We start from the raw sequence: 20,674 nt of genomic DNA on the forward strand, positions 1-20,674 counted from the left end.
CAGTCCCTTCTTAACGAATCTCATGTGGTTACACTAAGGAGTGTTAGCGAGATGTGTCTGATTGCTGCTCTGAAGAAGAGTATCTCTGTTTGGCTTATGCAGCGCAAATGCTTTCTGGCCACTGTTCGTCATTCTCTTTGGCGGACAGAGTAGATTGAAGGGTATCTAACTTACTATCTGTACCAACGTTTTGTCTGTACCGTCTAAAGGACGTCAGGCAGTCCTTCCGAGAAAGAAGCTCATAGTACCAGATGCACTGCGCATCCATGGCTGTTTTCCACAGCCCCTCCACTGGCGCACGTCGAAGTCCGATGGTGCTGGAATCTCTAGAAGCCTGTGTTGACCGAGGCTAACAGAATAGCCCTTGTGAGCTGAATTCCGGGGGTGCTTGTCTTGACCCCAGTCATGACGGAAAGACCAAATACTAGTAGTACCTTGCATAGCCAAAAACTCCTCATCCTCGAGTGCCCACACAAGTACGACCAATATCCCTTATCGATCAGGATCTAGATCGCTGGATCAGGTCCCGGGCTGAAGGGGGAAAGCTGGTAGGAAGGCACAGTCCATCCTAACGGCCGGGACCGGAACCTCCTTGCCAGCCCCTGTCCCTATCCCGGACGCAGGACGAAGACCCGGATTGGACGAACCATTCAAGATACGTAGCCTGCAGAGTAGGAAGGGGAATAGTAGTCTGAAGCTTCGTCTGCGCATGCGACTTGGCTAGCGAGTGCGGCTCGTGGACTTTAACGTTGGCCCAACATCACCGGGGATGCGAAGGCCTGCAGAGGGTCGCCCCAGCTTGAGCAAGCCATTTCCTCCGGGCCACACAAGGGCTATCGGCGTCCTCCAGGAGTAAGTAGCAGCCTGTGAGGCTCTGTCTCTCGGTATAGCTAAGGCATCATGTAAGTTCATCGTTGCCGCAGAGCCTCAGGAGATCTTGGCTTACCTCGTATGCGCGAATACTCACGAAGAATGCCCTTCTAGAGAAACGCAGAGCTTCTCTACGGTCATGTCCTCGTCTCCGAGTCCGATGGGCACAACTGGCCATCGGAGCCCGACCAAGCTTTCCCCGGAACCGGTTGGCGCATCTGACTCTTTCCTGGACGGCCCGGCGCTTCAACACCCCTCATGCCATCCCTCGTTGTCTTCCATAAAGAGAACCACCGTCACTTAAGGGCGTGCCCCATCGTCCATCTATTGCCGCGTGGATGGATGCGTTTGAAGGGATGCCCGAATCTCCGTTGCCAGCTGCCAGTTGCTCAGCTGTCCGAACTCTACGCTTTCGTAGACTGGGAAAGCCTCCGATGGACCCGGATTGTCCTCTAACGGGTAAAGACCGGGGGCGTCAATATTCACCAGGGTACCTGCATCTCATTGCTCACCGCTCGATGCTGCGCCCGGCCAACAAAGCCTGTGTCACTCGCGGTCCATCAGGGCTATGGTCGTACTCTCCGGACATCGCGCGGCCAAATGTTGCTGCTCGAAGATGCCCTGAGATGGGGCCAGGGCAAAGTGCAGGTGTGTCGATATCCCTCTTGTCTATCGAGCAAGGGCATTGTCTCCTCACTAAGGTTCACAGCACACGCCACTCGGCGTCGGTGCTAGCCATAGCCCCCGGGATCCGGGCTGCTGAAAGCCGGAGAACAGAATCAGAAGAAAGAGACAGAAGCGGAATGGCCATCCGTGAGGACGCGACGGGCCGCTCTGGCAGCCACAATGTTTCACAGCCCGGGGTTCAGGAGAAACATTATCGACGAATACGCGGCAAAGGAAGCGTCGAGCATACGCCATCTAAGCGACGAACCCTCTCGGGCAGCTGCATTTCCAGCTCGATTCCCGAGCTTCCGAGTCTGCTTCGAGTATTGATCGGAAGTGCAACTAGCCGGTCTTGAGATGACTTCACCACGATATGATTCTTATCCTGGATGTGCAGAAACGCCTTGGGATTCAGCTGCCTGGTCCAAGATTAGGCCCATCTGAGCATCCCGTAGCGAGCAGCTGAGGAACCACCAGATTTTCCCCGGTGAGACACGCAAGTGAAGTAAGGTCGGGAGCCTTGCTTTCCTGAGAGGAGAGAGCAGTAGGTTGTAGGAGCTTGTTGTCTGTATTTGTCAGCTTGGTGTGTGATGGGAACGCGCAGTATTGGACCAAGTCACCAAAGAGATGTAGGTCTCTTGGGTAACGTGCTGCAACCCATAGTTTCTCTCCGCACATTGTCTAGTGAGACGTGACGCTATCCTTCGATGGGCTTGGTGTCTTTTGTGGGGGGAGGGGGGGGGGAGGGTTCCCTTTCAAGCCCCTCCGATTCACGCTACTGGAAGCGAGACTCGCTGAGCTGTTGAGATGGGAGGCCCACGCACACCGACGAGTTGCAGAGCGACGGGGTTAGTGTAACTCGGCTCTGTCTCCGTAATCGGCACCGATCTAGCTATAGTGTACATATGCATGCCACAAAGGTGCTTGTCTCTGGCCCCACTTACCCGGTGGGTTCGATCTGCGTTTGATTTCCGGGGAGAGGCCCCTTTTGATATTGGGGGCCAAAAGTCATCAGACACACAGTTGGGCATCGGCGAAATGCTGGACTGCCTTCAATGATAAACCGCAGTGCCATTGTGTAGAGCCGCCGCGTAGGCACTGTGCCTCCGATGGTCTCGAACTAAAATTTGCGCAGATAGATACCGGGCCGTGTCCTTCCCTGCGCTGTTCGGCAGCCGGCCAGGGTCATGCAGCCGGAGCAGTGGGCCATGGCAATGATGGGACCCTGCGGACGATCTATCTTAAGCTGGTGGCCGGGCAGATCCTTTACTCGGCGGCAGCAGCGAGCAGGCCAATTGCGGGACAGCTCTCAGCGGCCGTTGAGACCGACTCGATTCGACTCGCTTAAAGATCATTGGGGATGCGGATTTCCGAGGAGCTAACGAAGTAATCCCAAAAGAGGCAGTCGCTCCTTCTCAGAATGGAACTCCTCGGTAAACGATGCATGATGCGGATGACTGAGTGATCGGTGTTCCTGCATCTTGCGTCCTCTGTACCCGCTCTGCTTCCGAGTCTAAAGGGATAGGTAGTTTACTCATGTGACGTGTGTGAAACCGGACATCTGATATCTTGCAGGGCTGCGGCGATTCGGAAATTTTTGGTGGCAGACTGCAGTTGTCCCGCAAGTTGACACCGAACTGGGAAGATGTCTCAGAGATCGCCTCTGTGCCACCCGCGGAATGGTCCCGGAACCTGGCTCTAAGAGGACCTGTCTCATAGGATAGGGGTAGCCGGGCGGTGACCTGTATGTATAACCTGCAATCGTGAGCCTCTTCCATGTCGAGATTAGATTGTTTCGTAGACGGATCGGTGCGTTGATATTGGCCTCGTTCGATGCGGCCGCGATGCAACCACCGGGGTCGGACTCTTCCCTGCTCAGACACCGGACTACTTACCTACCTGTAGGTACCTACGGTAGGTAGATGTCTAGGAGAGTGAAGGGGTGGCATTGCGTAATAATGCTACCTTGTTTACTGACAAGCATCAAGCATCTTTCCACAACTGAGCAGGCAGATACTTTGCAGTTGATATTTCGTAGTCCGCGAAGTGATATGACTTTGCATTTGCAGCAAGCTAACCGGAAACATTGCCGAATTGGGGAAAACAAGCCGCAAATCGGACGCGGCAAGACCCGTAACCACAATTGCGGCTCAGGGACGCGAGAGCATGCTGCTTCTAGACCAACAGTGAGCCTCACTTTATACCTACCTGGCCAATTGCTAAGGTTCGATGTAGATCACACGGCCATGGTTCTCGACAGGTTTTCGCACGCTAAGTAAATGAGATGCAATCGGGAGGAGAATAAGGAGACAAGATAGCCAAAATGTGTACCAGCCAGCTTTCGGGGAAAGATCACAATCGTCGTGCATCTCCGTTGGACAGCCTGGATGGATGAAAGATGCATGCGCTGTATGGAATATATCTTGCCTTGAGCTTGATCTTTTCTAAAGGTGAATTTTTCTTATGCCGGTGATTCTGAAACACTACATTTCCACTCACAAGTGCAATTGCAATAGTGTAGGTATGGGTAATCAGGTGTGTAAAGCGTAAAGCGGGCCTTAGACTCTTATCGATAGCGGGGCCGCTTATGTAGCCTCGTAGCGTAGCTAGGGGGGTTGGTGGGGACAATGGGCTCATCGTCGATCTCTGGATCTGGTGCGGGGTCCAGTCTTTCACATCCTCAATGTCTAGAACATTGTCGCAATGAAGGTATGCCGATGAAGGTAACCGATTTCCCTCCATCTCCAGGCTGGAGACATTCGGCTGGCTGGTCCGAATTATACGGTAGTACTGCTACCATCCCAGAATTATTTCCTTTAATAATCCTTCGGTTATCTTTTCAAGCCTTCACACAGTAATTTATACACTGCAACTCGGACCGATAAGAGAGTGAAGACACACTGGAGGCGAGCGATACGCAATGTTAAAGATGTGGAAACTTACCAAGGCCCGGCGTTACTGTTTCGACCCCGTTTCAGGTCAAGCGATGTCGACCATCACTGTCTATTGGCTGGCGAGGTCTTTAGAAGTTGTCTAAATTTAACTCTTCTGTCCTGGCAACTGCAGCTAACGTATTGAATTATGCCTCTTGTTGGCCAGCCGATAAGTGCCAGGACAGTAGAGTTTGCTGATGTTGCATGCTAGTAGAACCCACCACGGATCTCCTTGTCCCGTCTTGGCTCCTTGTTGGCTGTGGCATGCCTCGATACCTATGTAATACATAGCCGATCGTGTCCGCAGGTGAGAAACGGTGTACGGAGTGCTGCGTACGAGCCGTGTTAGACGATTCACGGATTGTTAGAGTGTCATGGATGCCTCCTGTTCACGTTTAGTGGGGTGTCAGCTGTGCCGAGCTTGCAGATTCAAGGGTTCCAATGGCTACCTAATTAGGAAGACAAGTGTCTCGTTAGACACCTCTGGCACTGACATGTTGTGCGATTGTGGTGGCGCAACTCGCACCTCTTGCTCCTGCATGCCACCGACGACAGGAAGGGAAGTGTCTTGGCTTCGCTAGGACGGGACAGAAGGTTGATGACACCTTCGTTGTAGGCCGCGTCGGCCTTCTAACATCTGATACACTCGCGAAGATACTCCAGGTCTCCATTGGTCCCCACGGACTAGCCGGGTAAGTGGTTATCCCGCCCTGACAGTTGCATTCTGGTGCCCCTCATTACCGATTCCAACCCTACTGGTCCTGGGGCAGTGTATGTATGCTAGGCGATAGGGTGTCAGCGGTCGGTAGTTGAACCCTAGGTACCTACGCAAATAACTAGTACATAAACTCTGAGCGCTGATCAACAGGACGAAGTTACGGCATTTAAAAGACAAAGGCGCTAATAACCGAGCTGCCCTTCGAGGAAACGGATGGCCGACGAATCGGTTAAGCACGGAGTTGCCTTGCGGAGGCAAGTTTCATACCGCGCGCCCCACCTACCCCACCCCCGCGTTTGTTCGACTCTCAAGGGCAACCTGCGAATTGGAAGGCGGGATTCCATTGACGAATTCTTGATCTGGAACTCAGTTAACTACAAGTAAGGTTGCATCTACACCGTACTGTAAGCAACACAAGAAAGCTTTTATGTACTACAGTACCGAGATCGAGTTCTTGTCTCTGAAGCTTGAGTGGGCGGGGCATTCGGTACAGCCTATCAGCGTCGTCCGGCCATGAGCGCCCCCGAGGCGCGCGCACGGACCAGTTGGAGCTTTCTTGATCTTGAAGGCGGCGGTTTCCTCTTCCAACTTCTGGTTATGTAGTACCTCACCCATCTTGAGGATTTGTAGCGTACACGTCAATTCATGCAACTTCACCCAAGGCGGCGCTCTGTATAGGCGATGGAAATGGATGTTGTTCGAAGCTGCGTCGCGAAAGGCTTTTCACTCGCCCCTTTGCGCCCTCCCTCGTCGGCGACGTCCTACCTTGCCTTGATATGGCTGGCTAAATGGATCTCTACATACTTCACCTGCGGCACCGTTCATGGTCGGGATGCGCACTGGATGCGGAGAGATGATTCCATATCCGACATCAAGGCATGATGTGGTGAAGGATTTGCGCCCGTTCACGCTACCAGCCGCGTCTGCATGGGCTTCTCTTCACATGAGGCGCTCGCCAGGGAACAGCGGTATTTGGCTGCCGTGGGTCTGTTGCCGTTCGGCAAGCACCCCGCATTTTGTTCTGTTCCGGCACCCGCAACTACAACCTTCAACGGGAGGTCTCTACGAGGGTCGCAGACTGGAGCGGCTCGATTTGCGGGGTGCTGGCCATGGCAGTCGGTCAAGAGTCTCCTTACAACGGCCAAAACTTACCACTTCTGCCGTTTCTTCATCATGTGGCCTTCCAAAACCAGCCAATACTCGCACCGGCAAGCTCCGACGGCCGTTGAGGCCTTGACAGTTGAAGGACACGATGCCACGACGGCTTTGTTGCTGTTGTATCAGCGGCCGGCTGGTGAGGACGCTCCGGTCAAGCCAGACATATGCCCCGGGGCCGCTTTCATCCCGTTTCGGCTCGGCACTCGAGCCAACTCATCACAATCATCGACTAGACATATTGGCACGGCCCTTCGTCGTTTCTAAGATCAGGCCGGCAGCCAATCCGTTCCCGTGTCTGCCGGGTTGCCGCCGTCCTAGCACGGCTTCCGCGTATGTATGTACCCCAGACTTACCACACTCATTCCTCTCGTTCAGCCACCCGCCTTTCTCAATGGCGCCACTCTGACATTGGAGGAGCCGTTCGCCGCAGCGAACTGGTAACGCAACACACTTCAACCACACAAGCATGCGGCTTGTCGAATCGGTATCAAAAGAGGGGCGGACCAATTTTGCCAGAATTACCCATGGTGCTGCGGAGTCTCAGGGTCTAAGGTGAACATTTCCAGCAAAGACAGGAACAAAGGAGACTTGTTTAGTGCTTGTCCATTCGTTCGTGAGGTTATAGTGAAGCAGTGGATGGCTGCAGCGAGTCAGCCATCCGAGGACGCTCGATCCAGCGGGTCAATTGTCTGGTTCGAGATTTCCCGTTCCTAGAGCTCGAGTCTGGGGAATCCCTGCCGTATCCATCGAGAGCCGGTTTATCCTCGCATGGCACGGTTGGTCATAGTTTATGGCTGCAGTTGTCTCATCCCGGCCTTCGATAGGGGAACAGCCTGCTAACCAGGACTGATGTTGGAAACCTGTCTCGACGTCGCGAGATTCGCTGACACGGCCCACGTCCAAACTCAGCTTAAGAACGATGCTAATAATTTCGGAGAAATTACTACGATTACAGCACCCGATCCCTTCAAATCCACACTCGGTTACAGTCAATAAGGGCCCAAGGTCGTGTTGATGGTGGAGATGGCCGCGGCAAGCAGATCAAGCATGGCTCATGCAGCCCAATTGGACTACGAGGCTCATCAGCATGGGTTCATGGCCATTGGTAGTTGAGTCAGTCGTCACACCATCGTACGGAACCGCGCAGCGACAGACGACACCGCAGGTGCAGTTTTACCTTATCTGATCCGCACGTTAATAATGTAAGGTAGGTAACCGGTGAGATTTGTCTCGCCGCACTGCATGATATGGAACACTTGCAAGACAGGCCAGAGATCCTCTCCCGCCCGGTTGAGTATACCCTCTGCGATGAGTGAGCGGTGCTGGTATGGACGCACATTTTCCGTTCGGATCGAATAGCTGGCATAGGGAAGTAGGTAAAAGGACCAACCTGTGTCGGAAGGGGAAAGGTATCCCTGCTTTCCACGTAAGCGTCAGCCGAGCGCGTATATCTGCGGTTTCCCGCTCGTCGCGCTTTCATTTGCGAGATGTTTCTTGTCGCTTGCCGCGATTGTCGCTTGCCATTTCAGATTTGTGTGTTCTGCATCTCGGCCGCAGCTGGTCGGCCGGGCTTGACTACGGGGGTCTCTCCTAAAACAACATATTGCTTTGAAGAAAAAGTACTAGTAAGTCCTCGAGTTCATCATCCGGCTGGGACGAGCTGCCAATTGTCTTAGTAGGTAAAGTACTCTGTCATGACTTGGTTCCCGAGATGGCGGTGGCGTGTGGCACCAGGAGATCCAGAGTGTTGGGTTCTGGTAGTGCGAAGTGGCTTGTGTGGTCCGTTTCCATTGCTTGGGAGGTGAGGCCACGGTGACGCAAGGCTTTGATCAACGTATCTACCGTAGATTTCTTGATCTCCGAACCTGTTGTCATACAATGGAGCCGGAGCAGCGGAAGCATTCATGAGACATTGGATCCACGATATGAGACACGCAGCGGAGGCTGGCCGCAGCTGAGAGTTGCATCTCAATCTGGCGGCTCTCTTTCAGATTTCCGTTTTCTTTGCTGCTGCCGGTTCTCCGATTCTATCTCGTGCGGTTTGAGTACAGAAGCTAGGAAAGGGGGAGAAAACATACACTGTCCGCAGTATCCCTTGCGATAGGGTCCATTGATACCGCGGGGGCGAGGGTATCGCCTTGATGCAGGCGAAAATGGCGTTCACAGTCGTATCTCGCCGTTGCATCGTAGGGCACCTCTCGATCTCGTCCTGCGCGTGAAATTATTCCTTAGCGATCGCCCACTCGCGACGAGTAAAACCCACCGCATGCCGAAAAAGAAAGGGCAGGATATTGGGAGGTTGTCAGCACACCTAGGTTGGAAAAACTAGGTACCGTACTCAGTGTAACAACGTTTCCGGTCAAAATCTCATTGCCACAGGATTAGCCAGCTAATAGCGCAGGAGAGAGTGCCAGCCCTTTGAAGATATTCCCGTCCCTCTCTGGCCAGAAGCCTCACGCTAGGTCTCGCTTCCAGCTTATGCGGGGGAATCCTGGACCCTTACAGCCCGGGTCCGGAGCCAACTCCTGTACTGTGCAGATCTTACAAAACACGGACTACTGTACGGTGCTACTACCGCGCCTCGATGTGAGCCTGTCCCTTGCAGTCAGTGGGTCCTGAGCCTAGCCAGACAGGTGGGCAAGCCGGCAAGGGTCCCGTCTGGGGTGCTGGATGCAGTTGGCCGATTCGCCAATTGGGCAGCACCTGCAGCCCGCGGGGCATACACGAATAAGCCGCGTGTGTCACCTGTCTCGACTCTCCCGTCGCTGCTTTCCCACCTGCCCGCCTCTGCACTTCAGGTTACTTCTCACATACGAGGTATGTAACTACCCACCCGGTCAATTGACCGCTGGAAGGGACGGAAATCCCGTCACCTCCATTCTGGCCCTAAGGCTTCCTGTTTCTGTCCAACAGAGCAACCTAAGCCACGGTCACCAGCCGCCCCATCCCCTACCCAAGACTCATCCAGATCCATCATGTTTGAGATCATTGCCGGAGCGGGAGGGTTTCCGGATTCTGTCCGGTGCTGGTAGCTTCGTGCATCTGCAAAGAGATTGTTCTGGCACTCGGGATCAAAAAGTTGTGCCGCAATCAATCGAAGATGTTCGAGGGCAAGCCAGCCATCCTAACCTAACGCAAGTTTTCTTCGTTTTCGAAGCGAGCTGTCCGGTGTTCGAGATGGCCCGCCGGAGCCCTTCCGGATGTTAACGCTTGTTACAATACATACCTAGGTACAGATAGTTATGGACCAACCACAAGAAACTGTCTGCCTCTCCTGTTCCTCTTTCTGTTCATTCTGGTGTCAACCTTTGCCTCTTCGAGACAAAACTCGGGTAAATTCAAGACGGAAAAGATCCCGTCGAGGGGAGAGTGGCTGGAGGCTGGAGAAGACTGCGACCTGCATCCATTAGCCGGCCGGGGTGGGTGTTCACCAGCAACCCCTACCCTTGACTAGCTCGCCGCGCGCTCATCACCGGGCCAGGCCTCTTGTTTTAAGAACATGGTAGTGAGGGAGACGCTTTCCACACTTTATCCCATGTGGGCAGTTGTCCCCGGTTATCAAGCTAGCGCCCGTATACTCTAGCTGTAAACTACACCTCGTCGATGTTACGCTTATTGCCTTGCGGTTTCTTCTTGCGCCCTCGAAAAAGCGCGGTACGTATTGTGAGAGTGGCCCCTCCGTAGACACCCGACCCCTTTGGTATTGTACATGTACTTCATGCCCAGACGAACCTGCATATCGGATCGTGTAAGCGTGGGGCTCCCGCCCCAGCCGACTCCCGTGTCGTAGGTGCATCTGCGCAGGAGGAAGCTATTACCTATGTAGGGGCACGATCAAGCCTTTCCTTCTTGCTCGGGACTAATTCTTCCCTTGTTGCCATATTCAGTCTTGCGCGAGCTTGTTCGGGCGTGCAGCTCTTCGTGCAGCTTTTCCAGTCTGGACGGACCTCACCAGACCCATCCACACTCACAGGGAGGCAACTACAGATCGCCAGGGTCCCGCCGTTGAGCCTCCTCAAGCGACCCAGCATTCTGTACGCGGGCTATCAGCGATCTCACAGCACCAGCAGCACCAGCAGCACCGGCGGCCAGGAAGCTGGTGCTTGGGCGTCCAGACTACCTGCCAGCCATTCCGCGCGTACATATTCTGGTGCAACCTAGCCCAAGGGGAACGTCCATCCACGTTGCACTGCTGTGGCTCCGGAGCACATACCAGCTTGTAGCGACAGGAACTCGAACGCTCGTGCCGTTTGTTCTTAATCCACCATCTCCCTCCCGTGGTATCATCACCATCGCTCCTCTCCCCGCACCGGACAGCTAGCCGAGCGGAGGGCCGCGGATAGGACCCTTCTTCATATAGCTTCATCAGAGCCGCGGCGCGCTTGGGACTCCGGCGCACACGCATTTCGGCAGCCCGTCGTTTGGGACTTTCGGTGCATGGCGAACCTCACCTTTATCATATTCCACATCGTCCTCCGCCAGTGTACATAAGTCACCAATCCACGACCTACCTCCCTGCTGGATCCAGACCGGAGTCCCACAGTCGCTGGCCGGGCTCTTGCGGCTACCGAAGCAGAAATCGATAGCAAAAAATTAGCAGCACCAGAGGTCGGCCCGTGCCAAGGCATTCGATGACTGGCTCCTCTTAACGTCAGGACCTGGCCATCGACGTAGACGGACGCCTTCGGTTATCTTGCTCCACGCGTTGATGACAGCAGCCAGTGCGGGACTTCGATCGAATCCCACTGTGGTGGCGAACACGGGAAAGAGACGTATTCGCGGGGCATCTCGGGTTGGCACTAATTCGACCGGATCAGTGCCAGCTGAGCCTCAGGTAACGCCTAACAACGTCTCCCATCAGCCGATGACTCGCGTGAGGTACAAGTACAAGGCCAACAGAAGTCTGCACCGAACCCACCGCCAAGGACCGCAGGCCGAGAAACTTGAACTGCCTCGAAGACTGGCAAACTCAGAGGTGTGTGGCCAAACGTGCTGGGAGGCCCCGACCCAGCCTTGATCTTCTCTCCCTCCCCATATCAGGTCTCTCATCTCTCCGCGCATCCCTCATCTGAAACCTGACACGCGCGGGCGGAACGTTAATACTGAGAACCAAAGCGCGCTCGTGCCATCCTAGGGTGCCACAGAAGGTATGTACTGAGTACGTTAAGTCACGTACTGGGTGTCCAGCTCGTTGTGCCCATTCCCGTCGTCCCAACTCGGCCACCATTGGCCCTCCTGCTCCGTGGCAACTCAAGTTGGACATCGTGACGTCGACAATGACCTCGTCGATGTCATATGTCGGCTCTCTGTCGCTGAGTCATCGATGCCGGCTCTCTGCTTGCTGGATGGCCTTATTACGGCTGCTGCCCCCTTCGAGCTTCCTCTTCCCCGCCACTCTCGCTTCATCTTGGCAGCTTCGCTGGTCTACCCTCTTTTCGAACTTTTTGACGCTCGTTTACTTTCCTGACACCAAAGCAGAAATATAACCGACATCGAAACCATGGAGGCCATGAACACAGCTTTCCAGGAGAAGACCCCGCAGGACAAGAACCACCGGTGCAACTTCCGGCTCACGAACGGTCAGCTGTGTGAGAGTGTGCGTGCATCCTTGACGCCTTGACGCTTTGAAGCTTTTGCCTCCGTGCTCAAAGCGTCCGTGATGCTCGGACAGACCCTGATTGACTGATTGCCTTACAGGCCTTTGTGCGAGCGTCGGATCTCAAGCGCCATGTGAAGATCCACACGGGCGAGAAGGAGCACAAGTGCACATGGCTCGGGTGCACCAAGGAGTTCATACAAAAAAGTGCACTAACCGTGCACATGCGCATCCATACGGGCGAAAAGCCGCATAAATGCGACATATGCGAGAAACCTTTCGCAGATGTGCGTAACCCACTTGTAGTTGGGCTTTTTGTCGCCGACCTCTTATACTGACTTCAGTATAGTCGTCCAGCCGGGCGCGCCATCGAAAAATCCACATGAGACAGGGCCACGTACCTTGCACCGTCCCCGGCTGTGGCAAAAGGTAGGCGACCCCTTCTCTGCAAGGCTTTACCAGTGATGTGGCACTAACCATCATGGTGAACTGGCAGCTACGCAAGAAAAAGCAGCTGCGTCAAACACCGCAAGAGAGTCCACAACCTGGGCCCCGAGTCGCGTAACCAGCTGGCCGCAAGCACGCCAGAGATGAGCCACAGTACCGCGCCAACGCCCGAGCAGCCGGCACCGCTGACGCCGCTGTTTCAGCTGGCTCTGAATCCGTCGTACGACAACAGCGTCGTCATGCCGGCACCAGCGGGGCAGCAGTCGTATCCCAACGCACAGCCGGCACCAGCGTTCTCCGGCTTCTGCCACCAGGCGCCGCTCCCGCAGGGATACGGGATGCTCCCTTATCCCCTGATGCCGCCACCTGCCATCAACCATATGCCGCTGCTGCCGGACGCATATCAGTTGATCGCGCAGGTCTACGGCGCGCCAGTTAATGTGTGAATGAAGCCATTAAGCATGGCGACGTCCAGGTGCCGAGTTCGGGTACCTTATCGATGACTTGAGCCGGGCGGCCCTTGGGCGACCCTCTCTGCGCTGCTGACGGGTTTCGGAGATCTTTCGCTCCCTCCCGTCGCTCGCCTAACTTGCTGTTTCATGTATTGGATTCGATGCGAAGTACTCGCGTGTACTGTCGTTTGCGTGTTTTGTCGTTTGCGTGTTTTGTCGTTTGCGTGTTTTGTCGTTTGCGTGTTTTGTCGTTTGCGTGTTTTGTCGTTTGCGTGCTTCTTACCCTAAGCGGCCTGCACACCAGCGGGAACGGACTTGCTGGGCCCGTCCACGCCCTGGTCGTCATTCGGTTGATGATAACTCAGAGCATCACCGACTGATTCGACATGGTGGATGGGTGCCAGGGTTGGGTCTCCCACTGCTGGTTGTACCATGGCGCAGTTGGGATGTCTTAAATTGGGATGCGTCGAATTGGTGCTGGCTTTCAATGATGAGGCGGGACGGAAAACGGAGGCGGCCCTCTTGTTTCTCTTTTGTGCTTTCCTTCCCTTGGCTGGTGGCGTTTGGGCGTATGCAAGGTTTCGACGGTCGGGTCGGATCAGAGATATCCCCATGGTCGGTTTGGGTCTCTATGTATGATGGGATATTAACAACGGTGGAGATATCATGGGACGGACGAGGCAGAGAGGTGTTTGCTATACCCCGCGTTCTATACAGCGACGAAGGAAGGCAGGAAGGAACCAAAACGGGAGGAAGTGTCGGAGAGAATCTAAGAATGGATCAGACTGTGTTTGCACATGTACGTTGCCTTTTTATCTGTCTTTGATCAGTCTTTAAGAATGGATCAGACTATGTTTGCACATGTACGTTACCTTTTTATCTGTCTTTGATCAGTCTATGATAGGTATCACCTAACCTTATCGTGGTTGGATCTCTTGTGTGCGACGGTGAATACCTAGGCCGTTACTCTCAAGCCGTTCCTTGCCCTTGGTAATGTTGGACGGTTGAACAATCAGGTAATCCTGGTGGTAGCGAGGTCGAGGAATATCGTAGGTGTGACCGGTTTTCATGACTCGTGCTCGGTGTGCGGATTCGGATTCGACCGGAGTTTGTCGGCATGACGTCGTCCTTTTTAATGAACATTGTGTCCTCTCAACTGAACGCACCACCTTGCTGTTCGAGCGACTCTCGAAGGCTTTCTGGGCTCGAAGCGTATTTTCATGCTCCTCCTCGCCGCCCTCGCATTTGGGAATCCGCCTCGTGTGACACTTCCGAGTCGGTCGACCGTTGGGGCGAGGCCAGAATATGCATGCAATGGCGCCTGAGCCGATTCCATTGGCGGGGAGTGCTTTTCCTTGAGCAATAGAACGGGCGGTAAGGGCAAGCGATGATACCAGGCGGTGGACAGTGCCCTGGGGTGGACGAGGAAGAGAGACGGCAAAGATTGACCCCTTAGCGGACCAGACAATTCGAGTCCCATGCTGCTGTTGCCCAGAGGAGGCGCGGTCTGCTTATGATGTCCAAGAGTAGATCCTGAACCTGAGGCCGGCTCGTCGAGAACAGAGTGGAAGTGCCGAACGGCAGGAGCGGTGAGTACAGTAGGTGGAAGCAAGGAAATGGGAGGGAAACTGGAGGTCATCTTCATCTGAAATCTCTCACACGCACCTGCACAGAGCTCGAGCGGCAGCAACCATGTAGGTGTAGGGTTCGAGAGGAAGGCGCGTGGAAGGGAGTATCGTACACACCAACCCAATTTAGCCGTCAACGCTAAGAATAAGTGATTGCCAGCTTGATATGAATCAGCTCGTTCACGATGAAATGTCCGTCCGATGGTCGTGGGAAGGGACAAACACGGATGCCGATGTCAGCGGGGAAGAGACACCAAGCTCCAGAACCGCTATCTCCGTCCTACGATGCCAGATATAGGTAGATGTCCTCAGTAGATCTGCTTGCTTTCCAGCTGAGCCGTGCCGCATGTAGTATTGTCGACTTGGCCGCTTCGCTCGTAACCGGTATCCATGCCGTCTGGCTGCCTGGCAGACCTTCATCTGCAAGGCGGCTGTACGGCGGAGTTGGCACAAGGCCGGCCAATCGACGGGCATAACACGCGCAAACGGTAAAGCGTCAACCGTCGAGCTTTCCGGCTCAATGGCAATACAGATGCAGACGCTGATGCAACTGCAAGGTAGGTAAATCAGATGGTTCGCTTGGGCCCGGCGTCTGTTCCCGTCTTTCACGCCTTGAATTCCCTTCTGGAAGAATTCTGCCGCGCGGCTTCAATCTTGGGTAAAGCTGCAATGTGAGGCTGTAGCGCCGAGGTTCGGGTAATACCGCTGCAGGTTGCCGTCGTTCAGCTTCGCTACATAGCCGGTCCTCGGCGCAGGGAGGGAGTGATGAGACGGAGCCGAGGAGTTGAACTTGTGAAGAGACTGCGTACAAAGAAGGCTCGAGGGGTCACCTGCCTGCACGAAGTCTCGTTCAGTGCCAACTGACAGCTAGAGAAGGTCGTCTGCTCAAAGCACTGGCAGAGAGAGGCAGATGTGGAACAAGTTGAGCCGGGTGTGTAAGCTTCTTGAGGTCCCGTCACATTGCCGGCAATGTCCCCAACTCTCACAGCGAGGGTTTCTACATGCCCAATGCAGGATTATGGACGACGAAGGTGCCATTGTTAGCGTCGAACTGCCACCGTTGACGGTGCCTGTGATTGGGTGTGTGGTGCCGCCATGTCGGCGCCATGTCACAAAGCGCTCAGGTTGGTGATCTTAGAAAGCGGCAGCTAAGGTGGTGGGGCAGGTTGATTTCGTGCGTGATGCCCCGCTTGGCAGCGTTAGCTAAAGGACTAGGATGACCGCATCGACGCAAGCCTCGGTATTACGTAGCTACCTACCTATACTATACAATATACGTTTCCTCCTTAGGTAGAATGCCAGTTTCAGGCAACTGAACGGATCTGACGGAAATAGCCGTCCCGGCCCCGAGTGCTAAGTGCCGTGCCAAAATCACCGTTCCGGAGTGGGTCTCTTTTGATCACGGCTTGCCAAGCGTGCCAAGCGCGGTCTCGGCATCGGAGTCTCGCGATTCGCATTCGGCCAAACCAACAACAGCCAATCCAAGATAACTCGGACAAGCGCCGATATCGACTGTTCTGTACCAAAGCAGAAAGAAAACATGCGCCCCTCCTTCATCCTCTTTGCTGGGATAGCCGGGCACGCCCTTGCCCACGGGAACCATGGGAGCGGGTCGGAGAAGCCGATTGTGGACGGCAATGCCAGCTGGATGCAAAAACACATGGCCGGTATGCTTCAGCCTTGAACTGTGCTGCGCATTCCCCTCAACGCGCTGCTTGAGTATCACCACTGATCGCTGACGGCCAGCTCTCCAGAGGAGCACCATATGAGCGGCTTCGACGCAGCCTCATTCTTCGCGTTACACGACTTCGATGCCGACGGCAACTGGGAGGCGGAGGAGATTCTCCGGACGTACGGTCTGATGGACGAGTCGAACAAGCATGTCACAGAGGAACGGAAATCCGAAATTACGCAAGGCGTTTTGAGGCTGCTCGACCGCAACAACGATGGGCGCATCAGTCGTGACGAGTTTGTGCAGGCCATCGAGGCAGAGGGTAAGACCCTGCCGGACATGGGCACAGGGCCCGGGCATCACGGCGACGACGAATACGAGTATGAGATTCACCATTGGGAGAAGTGAGTTTCAGAACTTGCAACCGGTTGTGAATGTGGACTTGGGACTGATGAGCAAAGATACCACGATGAAAACACCAAACTCGAGGACCTTACGCACCCCGAAGACATTGAGCACTTCAAGAAGCACGAGCAAATGGAAGCCGAGCAAGAGCGGCTAGAGCAGCTCAACAAGCAGAGCATCATCGAGGCCAACATCCCGGCCAGGTTCCGGCGCGACTAGGGTTGAGGAGAGCGACAGAACCGAGATATATACACGAAACAGACGGCATACACCTAATGGTAATGACTCCGGCACGGGCCGCGACGACGCACACGAGTATCATTATTTTACACACTAGTCCTTTTTAATAAAGACGTCAAAGACGCAGTGCCATACCCCCGGCGCGTACGTCTTGACCAATTCGACATGTTCTACCTTGGCATCTCCTGCGCCGCCATCACCGCCCTCCCTCTTCCACCGATCAAACAGCGCCTGGATCTGCTCCCTCCTCCCCTCTATATCGCCCACCCCAACGTTCTCGTGCAGATGCAGCCACCCAGCACCGCAACCCCCTGTTTGCATGATCTCCCAGGCATCCCTCCACACGCCCTGGCTACTCGGCAAGAAGCCACAATTGACATGCACCACCTCCAGCCGCGCAGGTCCAACAATCCTCTCCCTCGCCTCCCGCACCCTCCCGGCCGCGTGCCGGTTATCTTCCAAGAACACCACAATCTGGCTCCCTCCCCCAAGCACCTCAGCCAGATCATCCACCTCACTTTCTCCTCCTCCTCCTCTTCCTCCTCCTCCTTCCCACTCAGTTCCAGACTGCGGCGGCGGCGGAGCAACGACTCGAACCGAGAACCCGTTCGCCTCGGCGCCCCGCCTCAGCCCCTCGACGCTCCACGGATTCAGCTCCCAGCACAGCACCCGCATCCCGAGCCGGGCGTACGAGAAGGCGAAGTAGCCTATCCCCGCGTAGAGGTCCACCGCCCATTTGCCGCGCAGTGCGTCTTTTTCGCCTCCTTTTCGCGCTCGCCGTGCAGCAGGGGAACTGCTGGACGAAGGCGAAGGAGAAGGAGGAGGAGGAGAAGGGGAGGAGGGGGAGTGTTGGTGGTGGTGGTGGAAGGACAAGAGACGGGCCTTCTCCTTGATGTTGCCCCGGCTGAACATGGTGTGCCGCGGTACCCAGGTCTGGACGATCCCGTTCTGGGTTGTGGATACCCAGAGAGCGGAGCGGAAGTCTTCTTGGGTTGGGCGGGAGGAGGAGGAGGAAGTGGTGGTGGTAGGAGGGTCGGGGCCGAAGGAGCCGTGGAGGGGTTGTAGCGCTGTCGGGGCGCGGAGGAGGTTTTCTGTATCTTGTTCTGTCCGTCGTTGTGCTGGCTCGCATGCTGACTGGGAGGGTGTGACGTTGTTGAGGTGCAAAGGGATGCCCTCGTTGATGGCCAGGTGGGTCAGCGCTGGTTTGGAGTTGCCGCGGGAAAGGTGCTGGAGGATGCCTATCCACAGGGCTTCCTTCTGGGATGGCGTCGCACATTCTAGGAGGGCCGGCCAGGGATGGGATGTGAAGCTACCGCTGGGGAGGAGAACCATGGGCTCATAGACGACCCAGCGCTTTGGCGCGCGCTCGACCAGGAACTTCTTGGCATCGGCGGGGTCGGTGTTGAGCTGGTTGGCAAGGGATTCCAAGAGCGGAAGTGGGAGGGTGTCTAGCCATGAGCTGATGGCCGCGTGGACTGGGTTCTGTTTCTTCTTTGGAGGCCGTGCCATGTTGGCTCTCGGCCGGAGTGAACTCAGTCCGCCGGAGTATCGCGGGCAACGGGAAAGGTGGGGCCGACTCCGATGGCCCCGCTAACCAATGCAGGACGGAGCACAGGAATGGGAGCCAGGGGAACCAGCCCTGGAGTCGTGACAGACAGACAGTTTAACTTCGAACTTGTAAGCACAAGGGTGGGCTGCACGAAGGATCCCATGTAATTCTTGAACAACTCAGCGACTGTGGTCTGCGCTCGCGGTCCTCCACAACCCCCTCTAACCCCACCACAAAAGCTTTCGGTCCCCGCACAACCAACCAAACCATTTCTTCATAAATGCCTCAAAGCTTTACGCATGACCATCAGAACACAAGCCCGATTAGCTCAGCTGGTTAGAGCGTCGTACTAATACCGGTTCTACCTGTATATGGTATGCGAAGGTCAACAGTTCAATCCTGTTATTGGGCAAAGCCGATGTCTTTTGGATGATATCTTTTGTGTCGGATTGCTGTTGGTGGCCTTGACCCCATTCTTTTTGCCGCCGGGGGAAGCTGGCGTTCGATGATCATTTCGAACATACTACTACCTCAGGACGGACTAAGGTCCAAGAGTCGGCAATACCGTCAGATCATAGGCATGAGTTGGTAGTAGCTAGGTTCGACGGATGCTCAGATTGCCGAGCCCGAAGACCGTATATCGATGCCCGGCGTCATCCAGGAGGTTGCTGAGACAGTCCAGTATGAGCATGTCCGGACCTCGGGAGTAGCGTAATAGTACAATCCCCATTCCCTTCCCCCCTTTACAGCCCCTTCCTCGCCTTCTCGCCCTTCAACCGCTCGACAACAAGATCGAACCTCTTAAACGCCATCCCGCCCTCAATAAAGACACTCCCCATCCAAAGCCACCACACCTTCCTCCCCCTCCTGACCCCAAACCTCCTCAGCCGGCTCCGCTCAAGCCACCACGTCTCCGCCACATGGATCGCCAGCACCGGCACGAAGATGGCCCTGACAAGCCACGTGAACCCGGCCGGCCCGTACGGAAACCGCACCACCTCCTCCACGATCCGCGACGCCGGCGTCCCGGGCGCGAAATAGCCGAGCTGCACGGCGATAAAGCAGGCGTAATAGAAGAGGACGGAGGAAAAGATGGTTATGTCGACGGGGATGCGAGGCGGCATGTACTCGTTCACCACCACCACCACCGCCTTCCTCCCACCATCACCACCACCACCACTCTTCGCCTCAGACCCGGGAGATTCAGGGTCCTGGATCCCCAGCGCCGCGCACGCAGCCCGCGTCATCTCCACCAGCCGCGGCCGGCGCTCGTCCCAGCTTGCCAGGGGCGGGTTGAAGGCGATGCAGTACTCAGTGGCGGCGTTGTTGAAGTGTGGGAGGGAGACGGTGAAGTGGGTGAGGGCGATGTCGACCATCAGGGGGTCCGAGTCCGAGTCTGGGGCGTCCTGCTCATCCTCCGCCGGCAGGGAAGGCGCAGGCGGGACGGAGCCGAAGTGCTGTAGGATGTGGCGCATGTTGCGCCGGTGGTCTTTGTTCATGTGCGCGATGGTGCGGGCCTTTTGGGCCGGGGGGATTTCTTCGTTACTGGGCATCTTGGGCGGGCCCCGTTTTGTTTTGTCTTGTTCTAGGGTATCAAAGTCCCTAGACGTGGATGAAAAATGAGCGAACAAAACCAGGCTCGTGGGGTTTCACAATTCGGAGTTCGGGACTGTAAGAGAGAGAATAAGTAGAGGTTATGCTTTGTAAGGAGGAAGGATGAGGTGAGGACGAGGTGGAAATTGACATGCCCTGTTTGCCAAGACGGCAGGGGAGCCGGGGGTCAGTGGGGCCTTGGCCGGAAAATCAGAGCCATGGCCCGGTCGAACTTCGGCAACGGCCCGCTCCGTTCATGCAGGGCGCACGAGGAAAGTCCATGTTCCAATGCTTAGGCGGAGCAAGCAAAGCAGCAGCCTGTGGACCATCGAGGTTTTTTTTGGTGGTTTGGACACTTCAAAGATGATAGCTGCCATGGGAACGAGGCAAGAGCACCCTCTGGCCAAACCAGCTCTTATTAACCAAACCTCGATGTCAGCCGGACCGAAGAGATAGACGGGAATAGAAACCAAAGAATGAGTGACTTATTAGTATTTCTTTCTTTGCTTCCTTTCTCTTCATCCTCTCCGCCTCCTCCGTCTTCATGTTCTTGTTCTCCATCCTCTTTCCAATTCTCACGTTCCATTCTTGTCTTTATCCCGATCTCTTTCTATTCGACTTGACCCGTGATTACTTAACCTGTCGGAGCAATTTGATACGAAGTAGGTTTAGGTAAGAGAGTTAACTATTCGGATTGCAAACAAGATCTGATCGAGCGAGGATGTTGGGTATAAAACTGTACAATGA

General features: G+C 55.2%; 5 protein-coding genes and 1 non-coding gene across 6 annotated transcripts; 3 read left to right on the plus strand and 3 right to left on the minus strand.

Annotated features, from left to right (window-relative positions):
- Positions 1 to 5,619: 5,619 nt before the first annotated feature.
- On the minus strand, positions 5,620 to 6,813 carry B0T15DRAFT_512291 (uncharacterized protein; the record flags this gene model as incomplete). The annotated part of the gene is made up of 5 exons (XM_062867971.1): positions 5,620 to 5,802; positions 5,992 to 6,097; positions 6,131 to 6,174; positions 6,340 to 6,557; positions 6,699 to 6,813. 5 exons carry the CDS (start codon positions 6,811 to 6,813, stop codon positions 5,620 to 5,622), a joined length of 666 nt encoding a protein of 221 aa, XP_062719873.1.
- Positions 6,814 to 12,039: 5,226 nt separating this feature from the next.
- Positions 12,040 to 12,374, plus strand: B0T15DRAFT_399372 (uncharacterized protein; the record flags this gene model as incomplete). Its single annotated transcript, XM_062865003.1, has 2 exons — positions 12,040 to 12,228; positions 12,291 to 12,374. Coding segments are annotated over 2 exons (273 nt in total), but the record flags the coding sequence as incomplete, so codon positions are not given.
- Positions 12,375 to 13,819: 1,445 nt separating this feature from the next.
- Positions 13,820 to 14,628, minus strand: B0T15DRAFT_229968 (uncharacterized protein). Its single transcript, XM_062862933.1, has one exon. It carries the CDS (start codon positions 14,483 to 14,485, stop codon positions 13,973 to 13,975), a length of 513 nt encoding a protein of 170 aa, XP_062719875.1. The 5' UTR covers positions 14,486 to 14,628; the 3' UTR covers positions 13,820 to 13,972.
- Positions 14,629 to 15,734: 1,106 nt separating this feature from the next.
- On the plus strand, positions 15,735 to 16,821 carry B0T15DRAFT_230189 (putative calcium ion binding protein). The gene is made up of 3 exons (XM_062862934.1): positions 15,735 to 16,135; positions 16,223 to 16,544; positions 16,602 to 16,821. Exons 1-3 carry the CDS (start codon positions 16,009 to 16,011, stop codon positions 16,762 to 16,764), a joined length of 612 nt encoding a protein of 203 aa, XP_062719876.1. The 5' UTR covers positions 15,735 to 16,008; the 3' UTR covers positions 16,765 to 16,821.
- Positions 16,822 to 16,878: 57 nt separating this feature from the next.
- B0T15DRAFT_436332 (S-adenosyl-L-methionine-dependent methyltransferase) lies at positions 16,879 to 20,199 on the minus strand (the record flags this gene model as incomplete). Its single annotated transcript, XM_062865831.1, has 2 exons — positions 19,142 to 20,199; positions 16,879 to 18,316 (listed from the first exon to the last, which is right to left on the minus strand). The coding sequence occupies exons 1-2, from the start codon at positions 19,885 to 19,887 to the stop codon at positions 16,879 to 16,881; spliced, it is 2,184 nt and encodes a 727-aa protein (XP_062719877.1). The 5' UTR covers positions 19,888 to 20,199.
- Positions 18,652 to 18,746, plus strand: B0T15DRAFT_t152. Its single transcript has one exon. It is a non-coding gene; the product is annotated as a tRNA-Ile (tRNA).
- Positions 20,200 to 20,674: the final 475 nt, after the last annotated feature.

Source organism: Chaetomium strumarium, assembly GCF_033439665.1.
Source record: "Chaetomium strumarium strain CBS 333.67 chromosome Unknown B0T15scaffold_5, whole genome shotgun sequence".
NCBI classification, from domain to species: domain Eukaryota; kingdom Fungi; phylum Ascomycota; class Sordariomycetes; order Sordariales; family Chaetomiaceae; genus Chaetomium; species Chaetomium strumarium.